Here is a 22608-nt window from a genome sequence, read left to right as displayed (position 1 = left end):
AAAAGGCCCAAAGCATAGCACTTTATTTGTCTTATATAATCCTTCCTACACCTCATTAAAGTGAGGAACATCACCCCACAGTGCAGATGAGGAAATGGGGCTCAGGAAGGTGAAATGACTTGGCCGGGCCACCAGCTAGCAAGTGGTCGGGTGGGTTATGAAAATCCATCCCTCTGCTGGGCCCTTGCTGGTTGACCTTGCAGTTTACTAAGGTGACTGATTTGGAATAAATCCCAGAGTGTTCTAACGCTTTCCTGAGCCCATGTCCTGTTGGCTGCATGGTGGGACCTATGTCCCATTGACTGCATTGTGGGGAGTGGCCTGGCCTGCCTAGGGAAGCTCTCAGTGACAAATTGTGGCTTCAGCTGTGCTATTTAGAGTCCCAGGGGCTGAAATGATCCTGCTTAGGGAAGAGATGACTTTAGGAGGAAGAGGGACTTAGAAGATTTGCAGCTGTGTGCATGTTTCCACCTGCACATCCTGCTATAAACCCTCAGCCATGTGGGTGAGTAGCAGATGGCGCCTCCCCCACACCCCCTGGAACACATCTGCCCTCTTCACTGACCCAGGAGCTGGTGGGGTAGACCTCAGACCTGGGCACTTGGCACACACACATCATCCCCTGGGCCCTGGAATGGCTCTCTGCTTGCATGGATGGCAGAGAAGTAGCTGTGTGAGCAAAGGCCAAGAGGACAGTTTAGCCCAAGGCACCATTTTTACAACAACAACAGGTAATGGTACTGATTATATAAGCCTCACTTGTCCAGAGGTCATGGGGCTTAGAAACCTCAATTATGTGGAAAACAAACAGGAAATAACTTCAGAAGGTTGCAGAGTCACTGTGTTAGTGTGGTCTTTGTGTTGCTATGAAGGAATACCTGAGGCTGGGGAATTTGTAAAGAGAAAAGGTTTTTTTAGTCCATGACTCTGATGGCTGGAAAGTTCAAGATGAGGCATCTGCATCTGGGGAGGACCTCAGGCTGCTTCCACTCATGGTGGAGGCCAAAGAAAGGCAAACATTTGAATGCTCTGGATTTATTCCGGATCAGTCACCTTAGTAAACTGCAAGGTCAGCCAGCAAGGGCCCAGCAGAGGGGTGGATTCGTATCCCACCTGACCACTTGCTAGCTGGTGGCCTGGGCAAGTCACTTCACCTTCCTGAGCCCCATTTCCTCATCTGTACCATGTGTGCAGAGATCACCTGGGGACAGAGGAAGCAAGAGAGAGAGAGGGGAGGGGGCTGTCAGGCTCTTTTTAACAAGCTGCTTTCGAGGAAACTAATACAGTGAGAATTAACAGGAAACTTACTTGCCCCTCTGCCCGCCCCAAAGCCAGGGAGGGAATCCACCCCCATGACCCAAACACCTTTTACTAGGTGCACCTCCAGTATTGGAGATCAGATTTCAACATGAGGTTTTGGGGGGACAAACCTCCAAACCACAGCAGCTACCAACATTGGTATTAAAAATCCATCCAATGATTTAGGCTCATGGAGCGTGCTTAAGCTCTCATTCAAAACATGTTTACTCTTGGTTTACACACACTAGTAGCAGTCTGCCGTATCTCAGTTTCCTTTTTTAAGTAACAACTTTTTAAATAACTTTATTGAGCTATACCTCACATTACCATGCAACTCGCCCATTCAAAGTATACGATTCTATGGTTTTTAGTGTATTCAGAGTTGTGTAATCGTCACTATAATCAACTGTGGAATATTTCCATCACCCCAGAAAGAAACTGTGTACCTGTGAGCAGTCACTCCCCATTTTCTCCAAATCCCCCATTCTGGCAACCACTCATCTACTTTCTGTCTCTATTGATTTGCTTATTCTAGACATTTATATAAATGAAATTATGTAATGTCTGGCCTTTTGTAACTGGCTTCTTTCACTTAGAGTAATGCTTTCAAGGTTCATCCCTGTTGGAACATGGACGGGTACTTAGTTTCTCTTTATGGCTGAATATTATTCCACTGGATGGATAGGCCACATTTTGTTTAACCCTTCCTCAGCTGATGGACGTTTGAATTGTTTCCACTTTTTGCGTATTATGAATAATGGGTGAAAATGTTTTTGTGTGGATATACGTTTTTCCTTCTCTTGGATATATAGAGTAGTAGAGTTGCTGGGTCATATAGAAACTCTGTTTAATGTTTTGAACAACTCCCAGGCTGTTCTCCACGGCGGCTGCACCATTTCACAATCCCAGCAGCAGTGTAGGAGGGTTCTGATTTCTCCACATCCTCCCTGTGTTTTAAAAAAATCTATCATTGTAGCCATCCTAGTGGGCGTGAAGTGGTATCTCATTGTGGTTTTCATTTGCATTTCCCTGAGGGCTAATGACGCTGAACATCTTTTCATGGGCATTTGTATATCTTTTTTGGAGAAGTGTCTTTTCCAGTCTTTTGCCCACTTTATGTAGGTTGTTTGTGTTTTTTGTTTTTTTTTTTTTTTTTGGTTGTTTGTCTTTTTAATACCGAGGTGTAAGAGTTCTTCAGATATTTAGAAATAGGTCCCCTTATCAGATATATGATTTGCCAAACTTTTCTCCATTCCAAGTTGGCTTTTCACTTTCTCGATGTTGTACTCTTTCGATTTCCTCAGCAGCGAATTAGCAGGACCTGGGGGCCTTTAAGAGGCGAGCAGGCAGACAGACAGCGCCCATAAAGGCCTGAGGATGAGAGAAGAGGCAGAGCTTATACAAACGCTCTGTGAAAACTGAAGATGAACCCCAGGCAGGTTGGGGTGATCCCTGGGGTGCTGGATGAGGATCTGATTTTGTACTGCATTTCGGAAGGATTTCTGTCCCCAGAGGCTACATAGGCTCCAGTGGTGTATGCAGTCAGGCAGAGAGATGCACAGAACCTCTACAGTGTGCCGGGCATGGTGCGGGGTTCTGGGTGCGTGTGGAACAAAACACAGCGATCCTGCCCTCCCAAAGCTCAGGGAAGTGGGGGCAGGGGGTGGACAAGGAGCACGTGAAAAGAAAGACCACAGGGGAAGGACTCCCAGAAACAGCCCAGCCACAGAGCAATGCCCCAGGTGTATATGGGCCTTGGCTACTTCATGCCCTTGAGGGAAAATCAGTATTTTCATTTTATATATGAAAAAAAAGGTTAGAGAAAGGACTGACATGTCCAGTACCTCCCAGTGAGAAGATACTCAGGGTAGACCCCAGACCCAGTTCCTTCCTCTTTCCCTCGCTACACGTTTTCAGTCTAGAAAAGAGTTCTGTGCAAGAATTTGTTTGTTTTTGTTTGTTTGGTTGGTTTTTGTTTGAGATAGAGTCTCACCCTGTCGGCCAGCCTGGAGTGCAGTGGCGCGATCTCGGCTCACTGCAACCTCCGCCTTACAGGTTCAAGCGATTCTCCTGCTTCAGCCTCCGGAGTAGCTAGGATTACAGGCACGCGTCACCACACCCGGGTAATTTTTGTACTTTTAGTAGAGATGGGGTATCACCATGTTGGCCAGGCTGTGTGCAAGAACTGACGTTTTCACCTGTGACTTGCTGAGCCCCGGTGCTGGTTGTGGGCACATACTCGTTCACCCAGGGACATGCACTGCTGATATGTGCCTGCACTCTGGGCCATCGTGGGCCCCCTTTGCTCAATGCAGGCCCCTCTTTCTGAAGTGCTTTTCTTGGGCTCACTCTCAATTCGTCAAGGCTCAGCTCAGGCCCACCTCCTGCAGGAATCCTCCCAGTCCCCGCTGTCGGAAGTCAGTGCCCTTGTCAGGAGACCTTGAACACTTTAGTCCACTGCCTGGCCCTCCCAGGGGGCAAAGGTCTCCAGGGTGTGTGTGGACTTCCTCGGGGCTTGTTAAGGCTCATTCCCTGAGAGCAGGGAGGACATACAGAGCCTCCCTTGCACCTACATTTGTTTTTTACTTATAAAGAAATAGAGCAGTAATAGGAATATGTGCCCCCAAATGTAATTTTACTGACCAGATAAAAAAAATTTTCTTTAATTGAAAATTAAGTAGCCGGACGTGGTAGCATGTGCCTGTAGTCCCAGCTACTCAGAAGTCTGAGACAGGAGAATTGCTTGAACCTGGGAGGCAGAGGTTGCAGTGAGTCGAGATCGCGCCACTGCACTCCAGCCTGGTGACAGAGCGAGACTCCGTCTCAATAAATAAATAACAATTAAAAAAAAAAAAAATTGAAGATAACTGTGGGCTGCTTGAGGACAAGAACTGGGTTATTTTCTCTCTCCTTGCTCAGTCAGTCCCCACATGGGAGGTGTGGGAGACACCCCGTTCTTGGCCTGCAGGCTGCCCCTCCTCCATTTAGCTGCGGGGTACCACAGCCAGCCTCTGATTGCCGGTGGCCCCAGCCCCTCCATCCACACCGACCTCACAGCAAACTCTCCGTGGCCACAGCCTGCCCCGGTCAACCATGTCCGAAAGGTGATCAGTGTCCATGAAGAAGAGGCCAGGGGACTGTGGATGTCATACCGCTAACCATTAGTGACCTGCACAACAGCAGACAGCAGCTGGCAGGCAGGTCCATGGGCCAGGCGTGGCTCCCAGCCATAAATACAGGCTGTAGTTCTGCCGGAAAGAGGGAGGGGACAGACAAGCCTGGGCAGAGACCCAGAGGGGACCGGGACACCCGAGCCTCCATGCAGTTCTGTCCACAGCTTGGGAGGAGAGGTGGGCAGGTCTGCGTGCAGGAGACAGGCCTCGGCCCACAGAGCTGCAATCTGATCCCGTCTGCTCCCTCTCCAGTTCTATAAATAGAACCCCCAGGGAACCAGGGCCCAGACAGGATTAGTCACACCCTCACCTCAGGCCGCAGGGACAGGCCTCTGAGACTTCCAGGACATGTACCACCTGTCCTGCCCCCAACCCCTGCCAGCCTTCAGCAGGAGGGCTCGTGCTGAGCATCAGGAGGGGGCAGAAGAATTGAACGTGGCCACCGTCCATGAAGAAGTTAGAGAAGAGTACACACAGCACACATGCACACAAGAGTAGGACACGTGCACACACACACACACAAGATTAGGAAACACAAGTGCACATACAACCAGTCAGAAAAGAGTTCTGAGCTTTTACACACATTAACTCATTTCATCTTCAAACAGCCTTTAGAGAGGTATAATTAGCGTTCCGTTTTAAAGGTGAGGGAACTAAGGCACAGAGAAGCTATGTAACTTGCCCAAAGGCACCAAGCTACTGAATGACGTCTGAGGCCATGATTTCCCCCCAGGCCTTTAACCACCTGCCTGACTCCTCCCAGCCGAGCGGCTCTGCTCCTGCATCAAAAAGGTCAAGGAAGAGGCCGCCTAGGGAGCAACACAAGGCGGCATTACAAGCAGGCGTTTTCCTGTTGCAGACTGCATTTTGGTGGCAAGAGAAGCTTTGGAGGTGCTTAACGTTTAGTTTGCATTTATCCTACAGCTGGAAAGCAGGGCCCCTTAGAACCATAAGTCTAGGACTTTTCATAGCTCCCTAGACTGCTGGGGCTCGGCAATCCCTTCCCACCTGTGATTAGCTTTGGCGTTCAACAAAGACAGGACTCAGAATCTGGATCTGCTCGCCTGGCTTCACTTTGGGCTGGTTCAGTTTCCTTTTGAGGTAAATCATTCGAGGTTTTTCAGGGATCCTCAGATGCACGTCTGAGTGAAGCCGCCCTGGCTTCTCCTTCAGCTGCCCCCTGGGCAAGAGCCCGGGCCATACCTGTGCCATGCCTGAGCTCTGTCTCTAGCTGCCCGATGTCCAGTCATCGGCGGCGGGTCTTATTCAAGCCCCTCTTCCCCCAGCACACACTAGCTTGTAAGTCCTCGGGGTGGGGACCGCTTCTCACTCATCTTCATATGCTTAGGAGTGTTCAGCACAAAGTCACTCAGGAGAGGGGAGGGAGGGGGGACAGAGAGGGCAGACATAGAGGAGAGGCTTCTGTCCGGAGGGGTCCTACTTAGGATCAACCAAATCGTTAGCAAATGTTGGAAAGATGGTCCGGAGGCTTCAGGGTGGCTACTCTTCCTCCCCATCAGGGCAAAACTCCCTGGGACTTGTGTCTCCCTGTGGTTGGGGACAGGCCTGGGTGTATCTGTCCCAGCCTTGACTGACCACAAGGGGAGCCTTGGCCCTCCCGATTGCAGGAGAAGAGGGATTTGAATTCACCTTGGCTCAAATCGCAGATGCTGGCCTGTGAGCCCTGAGGCCATCTGCAAGGCCCTTGGGCTGACATAACTGTCACCCAGCTCTTCATCCTCCTTCCCTGGGGTCGAAGGGGTGCCGGCAGGGTCTTCTACCCTCCCTCCGCCTGGGCCCTGCTGCTGGCATGGAGCTTCGTTTCTGTTGGCAGCCAGTGTTTGCTTAGTGATTACTGAATGCCATTTGCTGGGTGCTTATTATGTGCCCAGCACTGTTCTAAATGCTTTGCACAATTGACTTATTTACTCCTATAACCTGACCATAAGGGAAGTGCTGCGATGGTCTCCCTTTTATAGCTGAGAAAACTGAGGCACAGACAGGCCCATGGTCACACAGTTCAAATGCGGCAGAGTCAGGACCAGAATCCAGGCGGTCTGGCTCTAGAGCCCGGCTCCTGGACCGAGCAGCCTTGTGGGCCTGGTGCAGACCCGCCTGCCGTGGACTCACTATAGGATGGGTCAGGAGGCCCGTTGTCACCTACAAAATGTAGCTTACCACCCAGGAAACGCTCCCAGAACCAGGCAGAAAACGTCGTCTCCTATTCTCAGGGTGGCTGCGCCCAGCGTGTGTGGGGTGGGGGTCTTGGCGGGTGCCTGCATGTCTGTGCGGGTGTGTCCCCATCTGTGGACTCGGGAAGCACGATCCCCACAAAAGCAACCCCTCAGTGTCTCACATCAGCCAATCCCTGCTATCCTGTGACAGGCAGGGCCGTGTTTGAAAACCATGTTAAAGATGCGCAAGAGGCTAAGGGAGTTTCCCACGCTGGCAGAGGCAGGACGGGAACACACGTCCCCTGACTCTTGACACTGAGAATGCACCTCCTTCCAGCTGGCCTCTCGTCCCAGCCAGTGTGGTCCCAGCTCTGCAGCCATCTGGGACATCTCTGGAAAGCTCGCTGTTCTCTGTCTGGGCAGTAAGATGGAGTGAAGCTCTGACTGCCGAGGCAGACAGACCTGCCTCCTGCTCTACCTCCCCTCAATTATTTGTGCTGCCTGACACAAGTTCCTGAGCCTCCCTGAGCCTCAGTTGCCTCCTCTGTAAAGTGGGAATGATAACTGAATCTACCTGCTGGGGTTCTTGTGAGGACCAGAGGCCCATCACCCGAGGAAAGGCCTGACAGCAGTGATGGGTGTATGGTAGGCATTCCGTTAACAGGAGCTGCTGCTGCTGCCTTGTAAAAGGAACAACCACAGTTTCGAAAACCTCTTAAGATTGCATTGTTTGTCATCTGAGAGCAGAGATTGTGATCTCCATTGACAAAGATGGAAGCTGGGGCCCAGGGAGGCCCACAGACTTGTCTGAAGACACACAGCTGTTTCATAGCAGAGCCGGGCCCAGCCTCCTGGTCCCCCTGCCCCATCTTTGTGTCAGTCCCTGGACCCACTCCTCACCTGGTCAGGTGTCCAGAGGTTCCAGGAGAGTGTTGTGGAAAAGTGGGAAGAGGCCGACACCTATGCAGGGTGTCGAAAGTCACCCCGACTGCTCTGCTGCCTTGAGGCAGGGGTTCTTAAGCCCTGTGGAACTGTGGGCTAGTGAAGCTTGTGGACTTCTGCTCAGAATAATGTTCTTACATGCGCCAAATAAAATAGCCTAGGGTTACAAAGGAAACATGTTACATGGAAACACGGTGAAAATATTTTTTAAAAAAGACTACAGTAGCATTACGCATGCTTCTTTATTAGCACATTAAATAACAAGCTCTAGTGGCAGATCTAATGTCTACCATAATTTTATTTTTACTTTATTTTAGTATTATTATTATTATTATTATTTTGAGACAGCCTTGCTCTGTCACCCAAGCTGGAGTTCAGTGGTGTCATCACTTCAGTCTTCAACTCCTGGGCTAAGCGATCCTCCTGCCTCAGTGTCCTGAGTAGCTGGGACTACAGGCATATGCCGCTGTGCCTGGCTAATTTTTTTTTTATTATTATTATTTTAGAGATGGGACCTCCCTATGTGGCCCAGGCTGGCCTTGAACTCCTGACCTCAAGCCGTTTTCCTGCCTTGACCTCCTAAAGTGCTAAGGTAACAGGTGTGAGTCACTGCACCTGGCTAGCATAGTTTTAAATTTGTGCTTAATTTAAATAGTATTAGGATAAACTATTTACAGGTAAATTTATGATATAATCTTGGCCAGTGTTAATGAAAAATTATGTTGCCTACCTTCATACTTAAAGGAAACAGCAAATTTTAGTTAGAAGTTGGTGACAATTAATATATAATAATTTTTCCCATCCAAGTTTACTGTAGACTGCTGGCCTGAGTCCAGGGTTTCCTCCACATCCACTCGTATCTTGGGCTCAGCAAAGAAGATCGCAGGGCACCCACCCTATCTTAGGGGCCCATTCACATGTCTCTCCAGTCCTGCCCTCAGAGATCAGGGTTTGGTGTTCATTCATTCATTCATTCATTCAGCAAACACTGAGCACTGCCTCTGTGCCAGACTATGATACACAGTGAGATCCAAGGTCAGATGAGATGAGGTCCTGCCCTCAAGCTGTTCACTATCCGTCAGGGAGAGCATAAGAAGAACCGCTCCAAGATGCAACATGTAGACAGGTATAGGGACATGCTCACCCTTCCTGGTCATCAAACACCCAGCGATGGTGAGGTTGGGGTTAGATGGTCACTCCTGGCTAGTGACACTGTCCATTGCATCATCCTTTTGAAAAGAAGTATGGCACTGCATCACGTTGGTCATGGAAATTCCAGAGTCCCCTTTCCCAGCACTCTCACTCTGCCAGCTTTTCCCTGAGGAAATAATTCAGCAGGAGGGACAAAGGGTGGAGGGCAGAAGTCCTCCCTGCTCTTCCTGAGTCTGTGTTCTCCCCAGGGAAGGGGCTGTGTTGTGCTCACCTTGTTCCCCTGGTGCTGACGTGTGGTAGCACTCGGTGAACACTTGCTGGATGAATGTCTGACTGCCGTGTAGTTACGACGTATAAGAGGAGGGAGGTGGCAGAAGGGGCAGTCCAGGAGCCCTCCACTGACCAGGTTCCTGACTTCTCTTGCAGCCACCAAGATGTCAGGAGAGATGGACAAGCCACTGATCAGCCTCCACCTGGTGGACAGCGATAGCAGCCTTGCCAAGGTCCCCGATGAGGCCCCCAAAGTGGGCATCCTGGGGAGCGGGGACTTTGCCCGCTCCCTGGCCACACGCCTGGTGGGCTCTGGCTTCAAAGTGGTGGTGGGGAGCCGCAACCCCAAACGCACAGCCGGGCTGTTCCCCTCAGCGGCCCAAGTGACTTTCCAGGAGGAGGCAGTGAGCTCCCCAGAGGTCATCTTTGTGGCTGTGTTCCGGGAGCACTACGCTTCACTGTGCAGTCTCAGTGAGCAGCTGGCTGGCAAGATCCTGGTGGATGTGAGCAACCCTACAGAGCAAGAGCACCTTCAGCATCGTGAGTCCAATGCTGAGTACCTGGCCTCCCTCTTCCCCACCTGCACAGTGGTCAAGGCCTTCAATGTCATCTCCGCCTGGACCCTGCAGGCTGGCCCGAGGGATGGTAACAGGCAGGTAGGTGCTGGGGGAATAATATCCATCATAACAATAAATATAAATGGTTAATTTTCATTGAGTGCTGCCAGCATGCCAGGCTCTTTTTTTTTGGTATATTATCATAGCTAATCCTGCATCACTGCAAAATTCCATTTTACAGAACAGGAAATTGAGGGTCAAAGATATTAATGATCTTACTCAAAATCCTATAGCTGGTAAGTTGGGATTTGAACCCAGTTCCTATGGATCTGAAACCCATGTTCTTTCTGCTATGGTAACTGAGTTTCCTAGAGGGCAAGGAGGAAAAGTTTGATGACTTTTTGCTATTTGGAGCCAAGAAGGAGAGAGACTTGGCTTTTAGAATTGGACTTATAAGGAGGAAAGTAACACACTTATGTACCAGGCCCTGAGGAAGGCAGGCATGTCTCAGACCTTTTCTTATTTATTCTAAGGGTTTCCAAGAACTGATTTCTCAGAAAAGTCAACAGCAGGATTTTCTGGGGCTAGATAATGGCTCCACAGAACAGCTAGAGCTGCATACATTTCTTGCCACGAGGAGTTCTTACCAAGACAAGGTGGTTTTTAATGCCACCTTGGTTTTTAATGCATTTTCTTGGTGAAAGAATGCCAGACTCCGTGTGTGTGAGAACTTCCACCAGTGAGTCCAGCCCAGGTGCCAGGCTCTGTAGGACAGTTTCAAGGTGCCCAGCTATACCTGACTACAGCACCTTAAATGCAGCCTATGTCACGGGACTCCCAGGTATGGACCAGGAGGAACAGTGGGGAGTGTTGGGTGCAGGGCGTGGAGGGAACAGAGCAAGCAGGCTGACTGGAGAAGACTTGGAGGAGGGCTTTGACCTGGGCCCACCTCATGCTGTCAGGCTCAGGGAGCAGGAGTGCATTCCAGTCTGAGGGAACACTCTGAAAAGGCACAGAGATAAGAAACAATGCTCCTAGACCTCAGTTTTCTCATCTGAAAAATGAAGACAATAGTACCTACCTGTGGGCTCATGGCAAGGCAGAGAGATCATATATGTAAAGCTCAGCACAGAGTAGGTGTTCAGTCTGTGTTTTGAGACTAGACTGACCAATGCAGTGTCAACAAGGCCCACGGGGTGCTTTGGGATCTGAGGACTCCAATGTGCCTGCAGGGGGACCTCGTGGGTCAGAGCAGTGGGCTTCAAGGCAGAGAGGGCAGGCTGGAGCTGGCTCGTGGAAGACCTTATGTGCTGACTGAGGGCCCTACTGAGCCGAGAGACATCATCAAGGGGGGCGATTCTGAACTGAGGGATGGAGCTGCAGCCACCGCTGCCCATCCTGCACCATATGCAAAACTCTTTTGCTGAGCGGCTCCCAGGGCAGGCCACAGCCTTGGCGACAGCCGTGTCAGGGGCCCATGGGGACAGCCTGGATGAGCATTTTGCTTGTGACTGCTATGTCCATGAGCTGGGCAAGGCGCTTACTGTTCGCAGCTTCTCTCCTTGAGTAGTTGGCCTGGCTGGGCAGCTGGGCCAGAGGCTGGGAGGCCTTGGCGCCAGAGAAAATACCCCTGGCCTGGGAGCTAGAGTCCCATTAGCTCCCACCTGTACCATTGACTGGCAGCTCACTTGGACAAGTCCCTGCCCCTCTGGCCCTCAGTTTCCTGCCCACTCCTGTGGCCTGTGACCCCATCTGATTGCCCCGCTTTTCCTCCCACAGGTGCCCATCTGCAGTGACCAGCCGGAAGCCAAGCGTGCTGTCTCGGAGATGGCGCTCGCCATGGGCTTCATGCCCGTGGACATGGGATCCCTGGCATCAGCCCGGGAAGTGGAGGCCATGCCCCTGCGCCTCCTCCCGGCCTGGAAGGTGCCCACCCTGCTGGCCCTGGGGCTCTTCGTCTGCTTCTATGCCTACAACTTCGTCCGGGACGTGCTGCAGCCCTACATGCAGGAGAGCCAGAACAAGTTCTTCAAGCTGCCCGTGTCCGTGGTCAACACCACACTGCCGTGCGTGGCCTATGTGCTGCTGTCGCTGGTGTACTTGCCTGGCGTGCTGGCGGCTGCCCTGCAGCTGCGGCGCGGCACCAAGTACCAGCGCTTCCCCGACTGGCTGGACCACTGGCTGCAGCACCGCAAGCAGATCGGGCTACTCAGCTTCTTCTGCGCCGCCCTGCACGCCCTCTACAGCTTCTGCTTGCCGCTGCGCCGCGCCCACCGCTACGACCTGGTCAACCTGGCAGTCAAGCAGGTACCCATCCCACGCCCTTCCTCCCTCTGGCAACTCAGCACATGCTTGTCCAGTGCCCTCCACCAACCAGGTGCAGCCGATACCCACAGGTGCAGCCTTACCAGGTGCCAACTGCAGATTCTGTTCTCATGGGGCAGCACCCACATCCTCCTGCCCAAGATTTTGAGTATCAGTGAACAAAGCAGATGAGAATTCCTGCCCCCATGGGTACATCCCAGCTGGGGCAGACTTCAACAAAATACAGCAGTGAATTATAGTGGGCGTTGAAAGGATCAGGAGTGCTAAGGCGCAAACGAAAGCAGGGGTGGGTGGTGGGGGTGCAGTTTTGAAGATGGTCCGGGAGGCCTTGCAGAGTGAGTGCTATGTGAGCAGAGCTGGAAGGAGAGGAGAGGGTCTGGTGGGCCGCTGGGGTGGTGTTGCAGGCCACGGGGCATAGGCCTTGGGCAGAAGTGTGCCTGGTATGTTGGAGGAGCAGCCAGGAGGCCCATGTGGCTGAACAAGGAGCGGGTGGCAGGCGAGGCCTGAGAGGAAGGGCTTCAGACTTAGGCTCTGAGTGAAATAGGGAGCTGGTGAAGGTTTGAATTTAGGCGTTGATCTGCCTGACATTTTAAGTGGTTCTCTCTGGGTTTTGGCTGAGAACAGACTGTAGGAGGTCAGAAGCAGCTAGCTGCTGGGGCCAGCGAGGAGGCCGTGCATATGCCCAGATTTGAGGCAGTGGAGGCTGGAGGCAGTGGGAGCAGTGGAGGAGCAAGGAGATCCCGAAGGCACATGTGAAGCTGGAGTGCACGGAATTGCTGCTGGAATGGGCCCGGGGTCTTGTGGGGTGGTCAAGGATGACTCTGGGGTTTGGGTCTGAGCACCTGAGAGAGAGAGTTGCTGTCAGCGGAGATGGGGGAGGCTGCAGGAGTCAGCGTTCCAGATTTAGGCTTGTTGTTGTTGTTCTTTGTTTTTTACTGGGGGTGGCATTAATCATTCATTTAGAAAATCCATATGGCACTTGGTTGCCAGCAGGATTCCTGGGAAGTGGAGGGCCTTCAGGCCACACCAGGTGGGGACCACCCAGGCATCAGCTGGCACCTGTGCCCACAGAAGCAGGCCCCTGATGCTCCCTCCTGGTCCACAAGCTCACGGGGCTTGATTCTTAGTCCCAAGCTCACATCTTCAAGCAACACTGTCTTTCTTTATTTTCTCCAAATGAATTCCACCTCCAGTGCCCAGCCCTGGGTCTGGTTGGTAATTAGGTCCTGCCCACTCCAGGACGCCAGTCACCCAACAGGGTTTGGCCCAGTGCTGGTGAGACACTTCTCATCCACCCCTCATTCCAGCCTGGCAGCCCCTGCAGCTCCTGCTCCTGCTCAGGATGCAGGGACCTTGTTGAGGCTGGGCCCTCCCCTCTGAGGATGGGGGATTGGCAGGACTGGGAAGCAGGGCTGGGCACCTCCTGAGAACCACAGACCTCAGCCCCTACTCACTCTCAGGGTTGCTGCTTCTCTGCCAGCAGCTACTCGACTGCCCTCATCCTTTGCCACCCACAGATACTGGCATCATTGCATCTGTGGGCTCAGACTTTCCTAAGACAAAGGAAGAACCCCAGACTTCAGGCAGAAAAGCAAGATGCTTGATGGAAATGAGAGGAAGGGAAGAAATCAGTCATGAACCCTTAACAAGAGCTCGCTGTGTTCCAGGAACCATTCTAAGAGCCTCATACACCACTGTGAATTCATTTAACCCCATCTCATCCCTGTAGGCCAACTGCTATTCTATCCTTATTTCATAGATGAGAAATCCGAGGCACAGAGGGGTTAAGTAACTGGCCAAAGTCACACAGCCAGTAAGTAGCAGAGCTGGGATTCAGATCCAGCTATTTTCCAGATCCATGCTTATACCCACGCTGCTTTCTACAGGGAAACCAAAGTAACAATTGAGTAAATGATTTCAGAACTAGGTCATGCACTCACTCATTCACTGAGCACCTACGCTGCCAGGCCCTGGGGCCACAGAAAGGAGTAAGAAAGACACAGAGCATCTGGCTGCTTGCCTCAGCTGCTGTGGGGCAGTGTGGAGGCCTGAAGGCTAGAGCCTGGACTCACGCTCTCCAGCATCGCTGACTGCAACAAAGATCTTGACCTTGAGCAAGTTACCGCCCCTCTTATGTCCTCGGGGCCCTGATGGGTAGATCAAGCTCTCTCCTAGTGCTAATGTTTTTGATGCTCTTTGATGATATTTTCTTACTGACTTCTACACAGCGCCAGCCCCTTGGCGGGAGGCTCTGCGGGGCTCCTTGGGGACTAGTACAATGTTGCTGCCCAGGATGGGCAGATCTGCGTGGAAGAGACCACGACCACTCCCTCTCCCCTGAGCTGGCAGGTATTTCCAGCACCAGTGGGTAAGACGGTGACGGTGCCCACTATCCCCCACAGCAAGACACACCACTGCTCCCTCCCTCCCCTGCCACCTTCCAACTGCCTTGGTCTAAATTCTCTGCCCTGCCAAGGCTCTCCCTGATATTCTGTTAACCCAATCCTGCCCTGATGCAAATACCAGGGCACAGAGAGGCTCATGCAAGGTAATTTTCCCTGCGTCCCAAAACTCTTTAGGGCTGCAGGCCCTGGTGAGGTTGCCAGGCAACCATCCCTCCCGCAGGACGAGATCAGTTAGAGACACCGGAGGCCTCTCACGCAAAGGGGCTTAAACTTGTTCTACAGAGTTCTTAAGGGCAAAACCAGGGCTGATGTGGGTATGTCGGGTGGATGGTCAGAGGGAGGCAGGGGCTTGACACACAGCAGCCCAGATGTGGGGAGGTGCCCAAGCCTGGACACATCCAAGCAGATTCTGGACGGTCCGTGGTAAGCCATGCCCGTGGTTCTGGGCCTGGGCACCTGAGGCTGTTCTGCCTTCAGCCCCAAACAGCAGGGCCTCTGGGCAGCTCAGGCCTGATATGTGGTTTCTGCTGCCAGCCCGTGGGCATCTCACCACAGGGTCCCCACACATCCACTCACCACCCCAACTGCCCACGGGGCCCTTGGGTCAAGGGAGCGCATTAGTCCAGGCACAAGAAACTCCTCCAAGATTTCCTTACAGCCCTGAGTCTGCAGATTAGGAGGCAAAGCTGTATCCCAACTGTAGGGAAAACCTTTGAGACCATGTTTACAGACTGTATTATTACCAACAATAACTGATATTTGTACAGGGCCTTTGGTTTTGCTTGTGTATTTCCCTGGAAGTACACATTTCAAGATCAAAATCAAAGATCAAGATCAAAGAAATGTTTAAGCTGCACTCTGTTCTCCTATTACCTTCACCCCAAGCTACATCTGCACATGGCTGGCATAGGATGGTCGGTCTGAAACGCTCATCTGACCATGTCACTGCTGAAAAGGTTCAGTGATTCCAGTGTCCTTGGGATAATGGTAGAACCCTCACTATGTAGCTAGACTCCCTCCACAGCCTCATCTCCCCTTCTCCTGTGACATGTCAACACTTGGGTCCCATACTGTCCTCTAAATGGGCAGAGCTCATTCCTCTTGCTTGGCATGCCCACCCTGGGACACCTTGACAGCCTGCAAACTCCTATTCCTCCTTCAAAACCCTACCTCTGTTAAGCTCCCCCAGCCTCTCCCCTGACTTCCCCACACCTGCCTCTGTAATCTGTCATATTTTGTAAATACTATTATTTTTCTTACACACTGCTTCATACCCGACTCAGAGGTCCATGACTGGGTCTTCCACACCTTGGGGTCCATGGTTCCTAACACAGGTTCCCAGTGCATGTTCACTGAGTGACTGATTTTTAACTGCCCACCACAAAGCCAATACCAGGCATCTTAAGAGGAGTGCACGTAGAGCTTGGAGCAAGAACTAGCCTAACTGCCTTGTTGCCACTGAGAACAACAGCCATTTATTACATTAAGCGCCCACTGTGTGCCTGTCCCATGCTACTCATTCCACAAACATAATGCTTTTAGTCCTACAGTAACACAGCAAGATACAAGGATGCTATGAGCCAGGAAAGGGACTGCCCAGGGTCTCATGACTGCCCACCAGTGGCAGAGTCAGCGTCAGAATCCAGGCCTGTGGTCTCTATGCCCCCCAGGTTGCCCTTCCACATCCTGCCACTCCCTCCTCCTCTGAGTCTGGCAGGCAGTGAGTTGGTACCACTCCCTTCCCATCCATCACCCGCTGTGCAGACATGGAGAGGGGCTAATGCTGCAGCCTCACTGGTCCTTCAGCGTCTGATCTGCAACCTAGAGGGAAATCCCACACCTGAATGCTGTCTTTCCCTCTCTTGTTGATGACGACTCTCCTTCGCCTTCTCAAGGTGGCGAACTTGATCATCTCTAAACATAGAGACTTACTAGGCGAGCTATTACACCTCTGTTCCAGTTAGCCGTGTGCGCCACCGGTCAACGGGGAGCTCTGAGCACAGCACTGTGGTTTAATAGGCTGACCAAGAATCTCATGGACTCCTAAGGCTGGCTTAGGTTCAGTCCTCACGTGGCTGTTTGCCATCCACTGCTCCCTTGCCCACCTCATCCCTCCCTTCCCAGCGTCACTGCAGAGAAGAAATATTAGAGGAAAAAAACAAGACATTTTGCAAGCCAATGCGGTATATGTGTGTGTAATCATCGAAACTCTGACTTGTGACATTAACTGCCTGATCTTCCCGAGACGCAGAGAGGAATGACTAATGAAGCAGAGTTAAAGAACAAATAACTTCCAGCGAGGAGATGACTTACTCAATTCATGCTGCGAGATGTGAGTAAGACTTCTCTGGGCAGACGTACGGAGGAGACCTCTCCGCCCTCTGCATGCCTTTCCAGCTAATGGTGACTTCAACCACAGCAGGCACACAAGCAAAATCAAGAGAATTTCAGACATGACCTCATCCAAACCTCCCAGGTAGAGAAACTGAGGCCCAGAGACAGACCTGCTAGAGTCACATGCCACTGGTGGTCAGGACAAGAGGCTGGGTCCCCAGACTCCTGGTCCCTTAGTGGCTTAAAGTCACCAAAGTGAGCCAGGCCTGCCCTAAAATAGACCAGAGGCAATCATTTTTCACAGATTGCAGGAAAAGCACTCAATGGATGGCATTTTCCCCGTTTCTTTAAACTTTCTCTTATAAGCTATAGAACCATTTTGCTCAGCCTAGTGGATTCACTTTTAATATTTTATCTGGTAACTGAGCTCATGTTATTTTTTTTTTTTTCTGCTGAAATTGTTTCTCAAAAAACCTGTATGAGTCATTCTGTTTTGAGAGGCAGCCTATTAAAGTGGAGTCACATCTTCTAATGGAAATACTGTTCCTTGTTCTGCTGACATTATAGAATTAAAGTACCAGCATTTCACAGTGATTCGCAGAGAACACTTTGACTTCCATGAACTCTGCTACCTGGTCTAGTTGCACCTTGATAAAAGTTCTTCCTCATGAGGGCACTGTGCGAGTGAGCGTTGGCCGGGTTAGGAGGGGGCTCAGTGGCAAGGTGCGGAGAGAAGGGTCAGAAATCTCCAGGTTCATACGGGCTCCCCAATTTATGTGTCCTGGAGCTTCGTGGGGGCCCCAGATCTCTCAGAGGGCAGGGTGAAGGCAGGTATCTTTATTTTCTGTAGCCCAGGGCCTGGCACACAGTAGGTGCTTCGTAAGTGCTCGCTGAACTGCTTGGTGAATGGCCGTCAGTCTCTCTTGCCTGGCAAAGTTGAGCCAAGGCTGTGTGCCCCAGGCAGAAGTAGAGAACTGGGTAGGAAGACGGGAGGCTGAGAGCTTTGGGTCAGGGAGTGTTGGGGGCTCAGTGTCTGCTTGTGTCTTTGTATGTCCTGAGTGTGAGCCAGTGACAGGGGCAGTGTGGGGCTCCAGGAAGACAGAGGGCTCAGGGTGAGACAGGCTGGGAAGGGAAGCAGCCAGTAGGGTGTGAGCTCATTGGCTGAGGGGATTCTGAGCTAGGAGAGCTCCTCTCTCCTGTCCTGGGATTCTGGGGCCAGAAAACCGTGAGACGGAGCCATGCTTAAGGGCTGGATTTCTGGTTGACTCCTTACTCTGCTGATGTGACTGTTCTGATTGGTTGCCCAGGGGCAGATGTGTGAAAGCCCCAGGATCCCCAGTCGTTGGCACCAGAGTGCGTGGGTCCTGGTCCCAGCTCTACATCTGTTAGCTGCATGTGACCTTGGGAAAGTGATTTCATCTTTGTGCCTCATTTCCTCCATCTCTAAAATGGGATAACAGTGATCTCTACTTCGTGGGACAGTTTTGAGGATTCGATGAGTTAGTGCCTGAGAAATGCTTGTCACAGACCCGGGTAGTGTCAGGTGCAGTGTGAGTACCCGCCGTATCATCTTTCTCGTGTCCTTCATCATTGCCCTCCCAGGGCACCAGCCTTTGCCACAGAGTTCATGGTTTTCCTTCTTTTCCTTCCATCCATGTCAGGTCTTGGCCAACAAGAGCCACCTCTGGGTGGAGGAGGAGGTCTGGCGGATGGAGATCTACCTCTCCCTGGGAGTGCTGGCCCTCGGCACGCTGTCCCTGCTGGCCGTGACCTCACTGCCATCCATTGCAAACTCGCTCAACTGGAGGGAGTTCAGTTTCGTTCAGGTAAAGTAGTCTCTCGTCCGCCAGCAAGCTTCAGCGTGGCCCTGGCCCACCTCTCATGAGTAAGTGCTCCACCTTTGAGAACTGGCTGGGCTCTGATCATCCGCACAGCAGGACCACTCAGTGAGATGCCAGGCCTTCCTGACCCAGAGGGCCCATCCAAGCCTTCTGATAGGGGCTGCCCGCTAAAAACTTAACCTGCCACCACATGAGGAAGCCAGACACAGGCATGGGAAAACATTACATTCCAGGACACTGAGCCCTGGGTCCACTGTTCTCAGCTTCTAGAATTCTTGAGCTTTCCAAACAAAATTGAATGACATGAAGTCACTGGACATTTTGCTGGTCTAGGTAGGAGTCCGTGGGCTAGGGAGTGAGCGAGCCTGGTCCACCACCCTCCACCCCTCGTCTCAGCCTGGCTCTGTTGTTCCCCTTAACTCCTCGATTCATGCAGTGTGGATGGGAGACAAGCATTAGGACCCCAGTTTCTAGGGGAGGTGGCACAGCTTTTTCCCAAGGATGCCATTCCTATGAGACAATCCGGAAAAGGGAGGCCTGTCATCAGATGAATTTGAGAAAAGATTTACTTCCCGCTAAGAGATCACAATGCACTTTGGCACATCAAAAATTCTAATAACATCTACAACAAACCAACCTTTGTCAACCACACTTATTGGAGCATTAGCACCCTCCCCCTCCTTTTTTCCAAATAACAGCTATCAGCACTCCACAAGCTGGGCACCGTGGCATGTGGCTGGGATCCCGGCTACACAGAGGCTGAGGTGGGAGAATCACTTGAGCTTGAGCGATCCTTCCAGGAGTCAGAAGTTCAAGTGTCCAGTCTGGACACCATAGCAAGACCTCGTCTCCAAAACAAACAAACAAACAAACTCCACAGAACATACTCTGGGAAATGCTGCTAGTGGCAAGTTTCTTTTTGCATTTGTTCATTCAACAAACATTTGTTGAGCATTTACTGCAGGCCAGGCATCCTGCTAGGCCTGTGATGCAATAGAGAACAAGACGGGCAGAGCCATCTTTCCATGATAAAGGAAACGGAGGCGGGGACATTGTTTACATTTCTTTGGCATCTCCCACTGTTCTCCACACAGAATCTGCGGTCAGTGTTGGCGGATTAACTCCTCCCCTCCCTTGGGTGGGAGCTGACTAATGCTGTATCCTGCCATTGTATCAGGGCAGAGAACAGCCATCCTATCCACCCCCACTATCAACAGAAATCTGTGCAGGGAGGACGTGGTACAGGACTCAGGGACAGTGACAGCGTAATGCTCTTATGTAATCCAAATTAATTGCTCCTGACCAGGGATGCTTCACATCCATTGGAACAACACAGAGTTGTAGCCATGTATTTTTTAAAGTGTGTCTGCCTCTGAATCTCCCTGACTCTGCTCATCTCGGAAGGTCCCTGGAGGAGGGCTCAGGGCTGACACATGCTAGCATACGAGAGGGGGAAGAATTTTATTTATCTGCCACTAATCCCCATGTGTCTCACACTCAAATCTAGGATTTTCCTCTTCCCACCTGGAAGTATCTGGCGTGCACGGCTTATCCACAATTAAAACCGACTGCAGGCTGCTCCCCTCACCAGAAAGCTGCTCCCTTAAGCAGCCATAGATTACATGCCCTGGCTCTGGCTGCCAGAGAAAGCCGGTGGATTTGATTTTGTTAGCAAGAGCTGACTGAGACCCTAGCAGCTGCCTTCTACTTTACATATGAAAGCGTTGAAATACAAATAGGACAGTCCTTTTGCCACTGCAAGAGCGGGGTGGTGTTAGGTGGGTAGAGAGGCAGGATTTTACTTGTGGAAATCAATGCCTGCCTTCCATCCACAAAAACCAGATGTCAATACGGAGGAGGCACTGTCAGCGTCGCCTGGGAAGCCCGGGTTCCAGCTTTCCCTCCCCGCAACCCTGCTCTGTAAGTGTGGGCAGAGCATGTCTGCTCCAAGAGCCTCAGTTTACACCCCTGAAAAACCGAGTTAATGCCCTACAGGGATTTTATGAGCCACAGTAGGAGATTATGTGTGAAAGAAAAATAAAAAGCATGTTGCTATTATTCTTAGGGTATCTGGCCATATTTCCATTATCCCTGACTAAGCTACCAGCCATCCGTTTCTCAGTTCAGTAGGCGACAGTGAGATAGAGGCCAGGGAACTCCAACGCTGGGCCTAAAAGTGGTCCAGGTCAGTGTTTGCAAACTGGTGGACACTCACTAGTGGATCATGCAATTGATTCCGTGGATCACAAGCAGCATTTTAAAAATGAAATAAAATAGAATGACAAAGAAAACAGTGGAGTGTTTTGCATGTTGTCAGGATACTTTTTCAGTTATGTGGATTTGCTAGTTATATTTGCAAATGTAGCATACCTCATTGTCTACCGGGCAGCAGAGGAAAACATGATTCTTATTGCGAGTCCCTGTCAAATAGGTTGAGACATTGATAACCCAGGCCTGCCTCCCATCCATGGACTCGGATGCTGAGGGATGGCTCTGGCAGTCTACTTTTGCAGCTCCCTGAGTGACTGATAGGTGCGCATGCCACAGTGTGTGGCAACTTCCAGTGCACGGAACGCAGACAGTGGAACCAGAAGACCTGAATTTCAGTCCCAAGACCCCCACTTACCTGCCCTGCATCATCAGACAAGTTTCCTAGGCTCTCGGAGCTTCGGCTGCTCGCTTGTGCCTGTGTCCACCCCACATGTCATTGAGAGGATTTGAGCTAGACACGTTAAATGCAGGATGCATGCAGCCAACAGTGGCATGCTGGCTTTTAAGGTAAGCTGCAACCTTCTCCTTTAAAGTTAGCACGGCCAGTGAGAAGCTACCTGAGCCCCATCACCCTCCCCTACACACATGTCCACAGCAGACACCACGCCACGGGGACAGCCATGATTCTTGAGGAGCCATGGCTGACCCCTAGATCTGTAATGCTTTTGTTACCGGAAAAGGGTCCCGATCCAGACCCCAAGACAGGGTTCTTGGACCTCACGCGAGAAAGAATTCAGGGCCTGTCCATACAGTAAAGTGAAAGCAAGTTTATTAAGAAAGGAAGGAATAAAAGAATGTCTACTCCATAGTCAGAGCAGCGGCATAGCTGCCAAGCTGCTTATACTTACTGTTACTTCTTGATTATATGCTGAATGAGGGGTGGATTATTCATGAGTTTTCCGGGAAAGGGATGGCAATTCCCAGAACTAAGGGTTCCTTACCTTTTTAGACCATATAGTGTAACTTCCTGACATTGCCGTGGCATTTGTAAACTGTCATGGCGCTAGTGGGCGTGTCTTTTAACATGCTAATGCATTATAACTAGTGTATAATGAGCAATGAGGATGACCAGAGGTCACTCTCGTTGCCATGTTGGTTTTGGTGCTTTTGGCTGGCTTCTTTACTGCAACCTGTTTTATCAGCAAGGTGTGTATGACCTGTATCTTGAGCCGACTTCCTATGTCATCCTGTGACTAGCAATGTTTAACCTCCTGGGAATGCAGCCCAGTAGGTCTCAGCCTCATTTTACCCAGCCCCGATTCAAGGTGAAGTCGCTCTGGTTTGAACATCTCAGACACTTTATTTAGCTAAAAACCATTGAAACAATGTGTTGATTCCACAAAGAGGCGACTTGCGCTCACATTTATCCTTTTGTTCCCAAAGCTGTTTTTAAAGTTTTACATTTTATTTTGTGTTCCTTTGGGTACTTTTTGTTATCGTTTTGGTTTGGTTTGGGTTGTGCTAACTGTTCCAATTCAGCCAGTTAAACATGATTAGATGTTAGACTGCAAAATACCCCAGTCAGAGCAGCTCATCTGCACAGAGAAATGAAGGTTCAGCTTTCAGAACCTAAGTTCTCTCCCAGAGTGAGAGGAACTGCCTGTGACCTTGCCCACTCCAGCCACCTGCCTGAAATAATGACAAGACCAGCCTGACCCCAGCTTCGTGAGCGATTGTCCAAAGCCCCTTCGTGCCACAGTAATTGAGCACCAGCAGGAGCTACAACGACCTGGCTGTTTCTTTTTTGCTAACAAGCTTACGTATAATAAAAATGGCCCTAGCTTGGGGATCTTATTAATTGCCTCATGACAATCCCTCTCCTTCTTTTGGGCTTCTTTGGGTTCTGGGATTTTTAAATTGTTCCC

The 22608-nt window shown here is 51.0% G+C and overlaps 1 protein-coding gene across 3 annotated transcripts in view; it reads left to right on the top strand.

Annotated features, from left to right (window-relative positions):
- The window catches only part of STEAP3 (STEAP3 metalloreductase), a 41905-nt gene that overhangs the window by 12635 nt on the left and 6662 nt on the right, over positions 1-22608 (top strand). Inside the window, exons 2-5 of one of the 3 annotated variants that reach the window (XM_077956854.1) lie at positions 8095-8180; positions 9167-9666; positions 11347-11874; positions 18293-18457. In XM_077956854.1, coding sequence (XP_077812980.1) covers positions 9175-9666; positions 11347-11874; positions 18293-18457 — 1185 coding nt within the window. In that variant the 5' untranslated portion in view covers positions 8095-8180; positions 9167-9174. The remainder of the gene's footprint in view (positions 1-8094; positions 8181-9166; positions 9667-11346; positions 11875-18292; positions 18458-22608) is intronic. The other 2 variants (XM_015109933.3, XM_077956855.1) reach the window with 2 other exon arrangements.

This window comes from Macaca mulatta, chromosome 12, assembly GCF_049350105.2.
Source record: "Macaca mulatta isolate MMU2019108-1 chromosome 12, T2T-MMU8v2.0, whole genome shotgun sequence".
In the NCBI taxonomy this organism is placed as follows: Eukaryota; Metazoa; Chordata; class Mammalia; order Primates; family Cercopithecidae; genus Macaca; species Macaca mulatta.
This window is presented reverse-complemented; position numbering and strand designations above follow the sequence as displayed.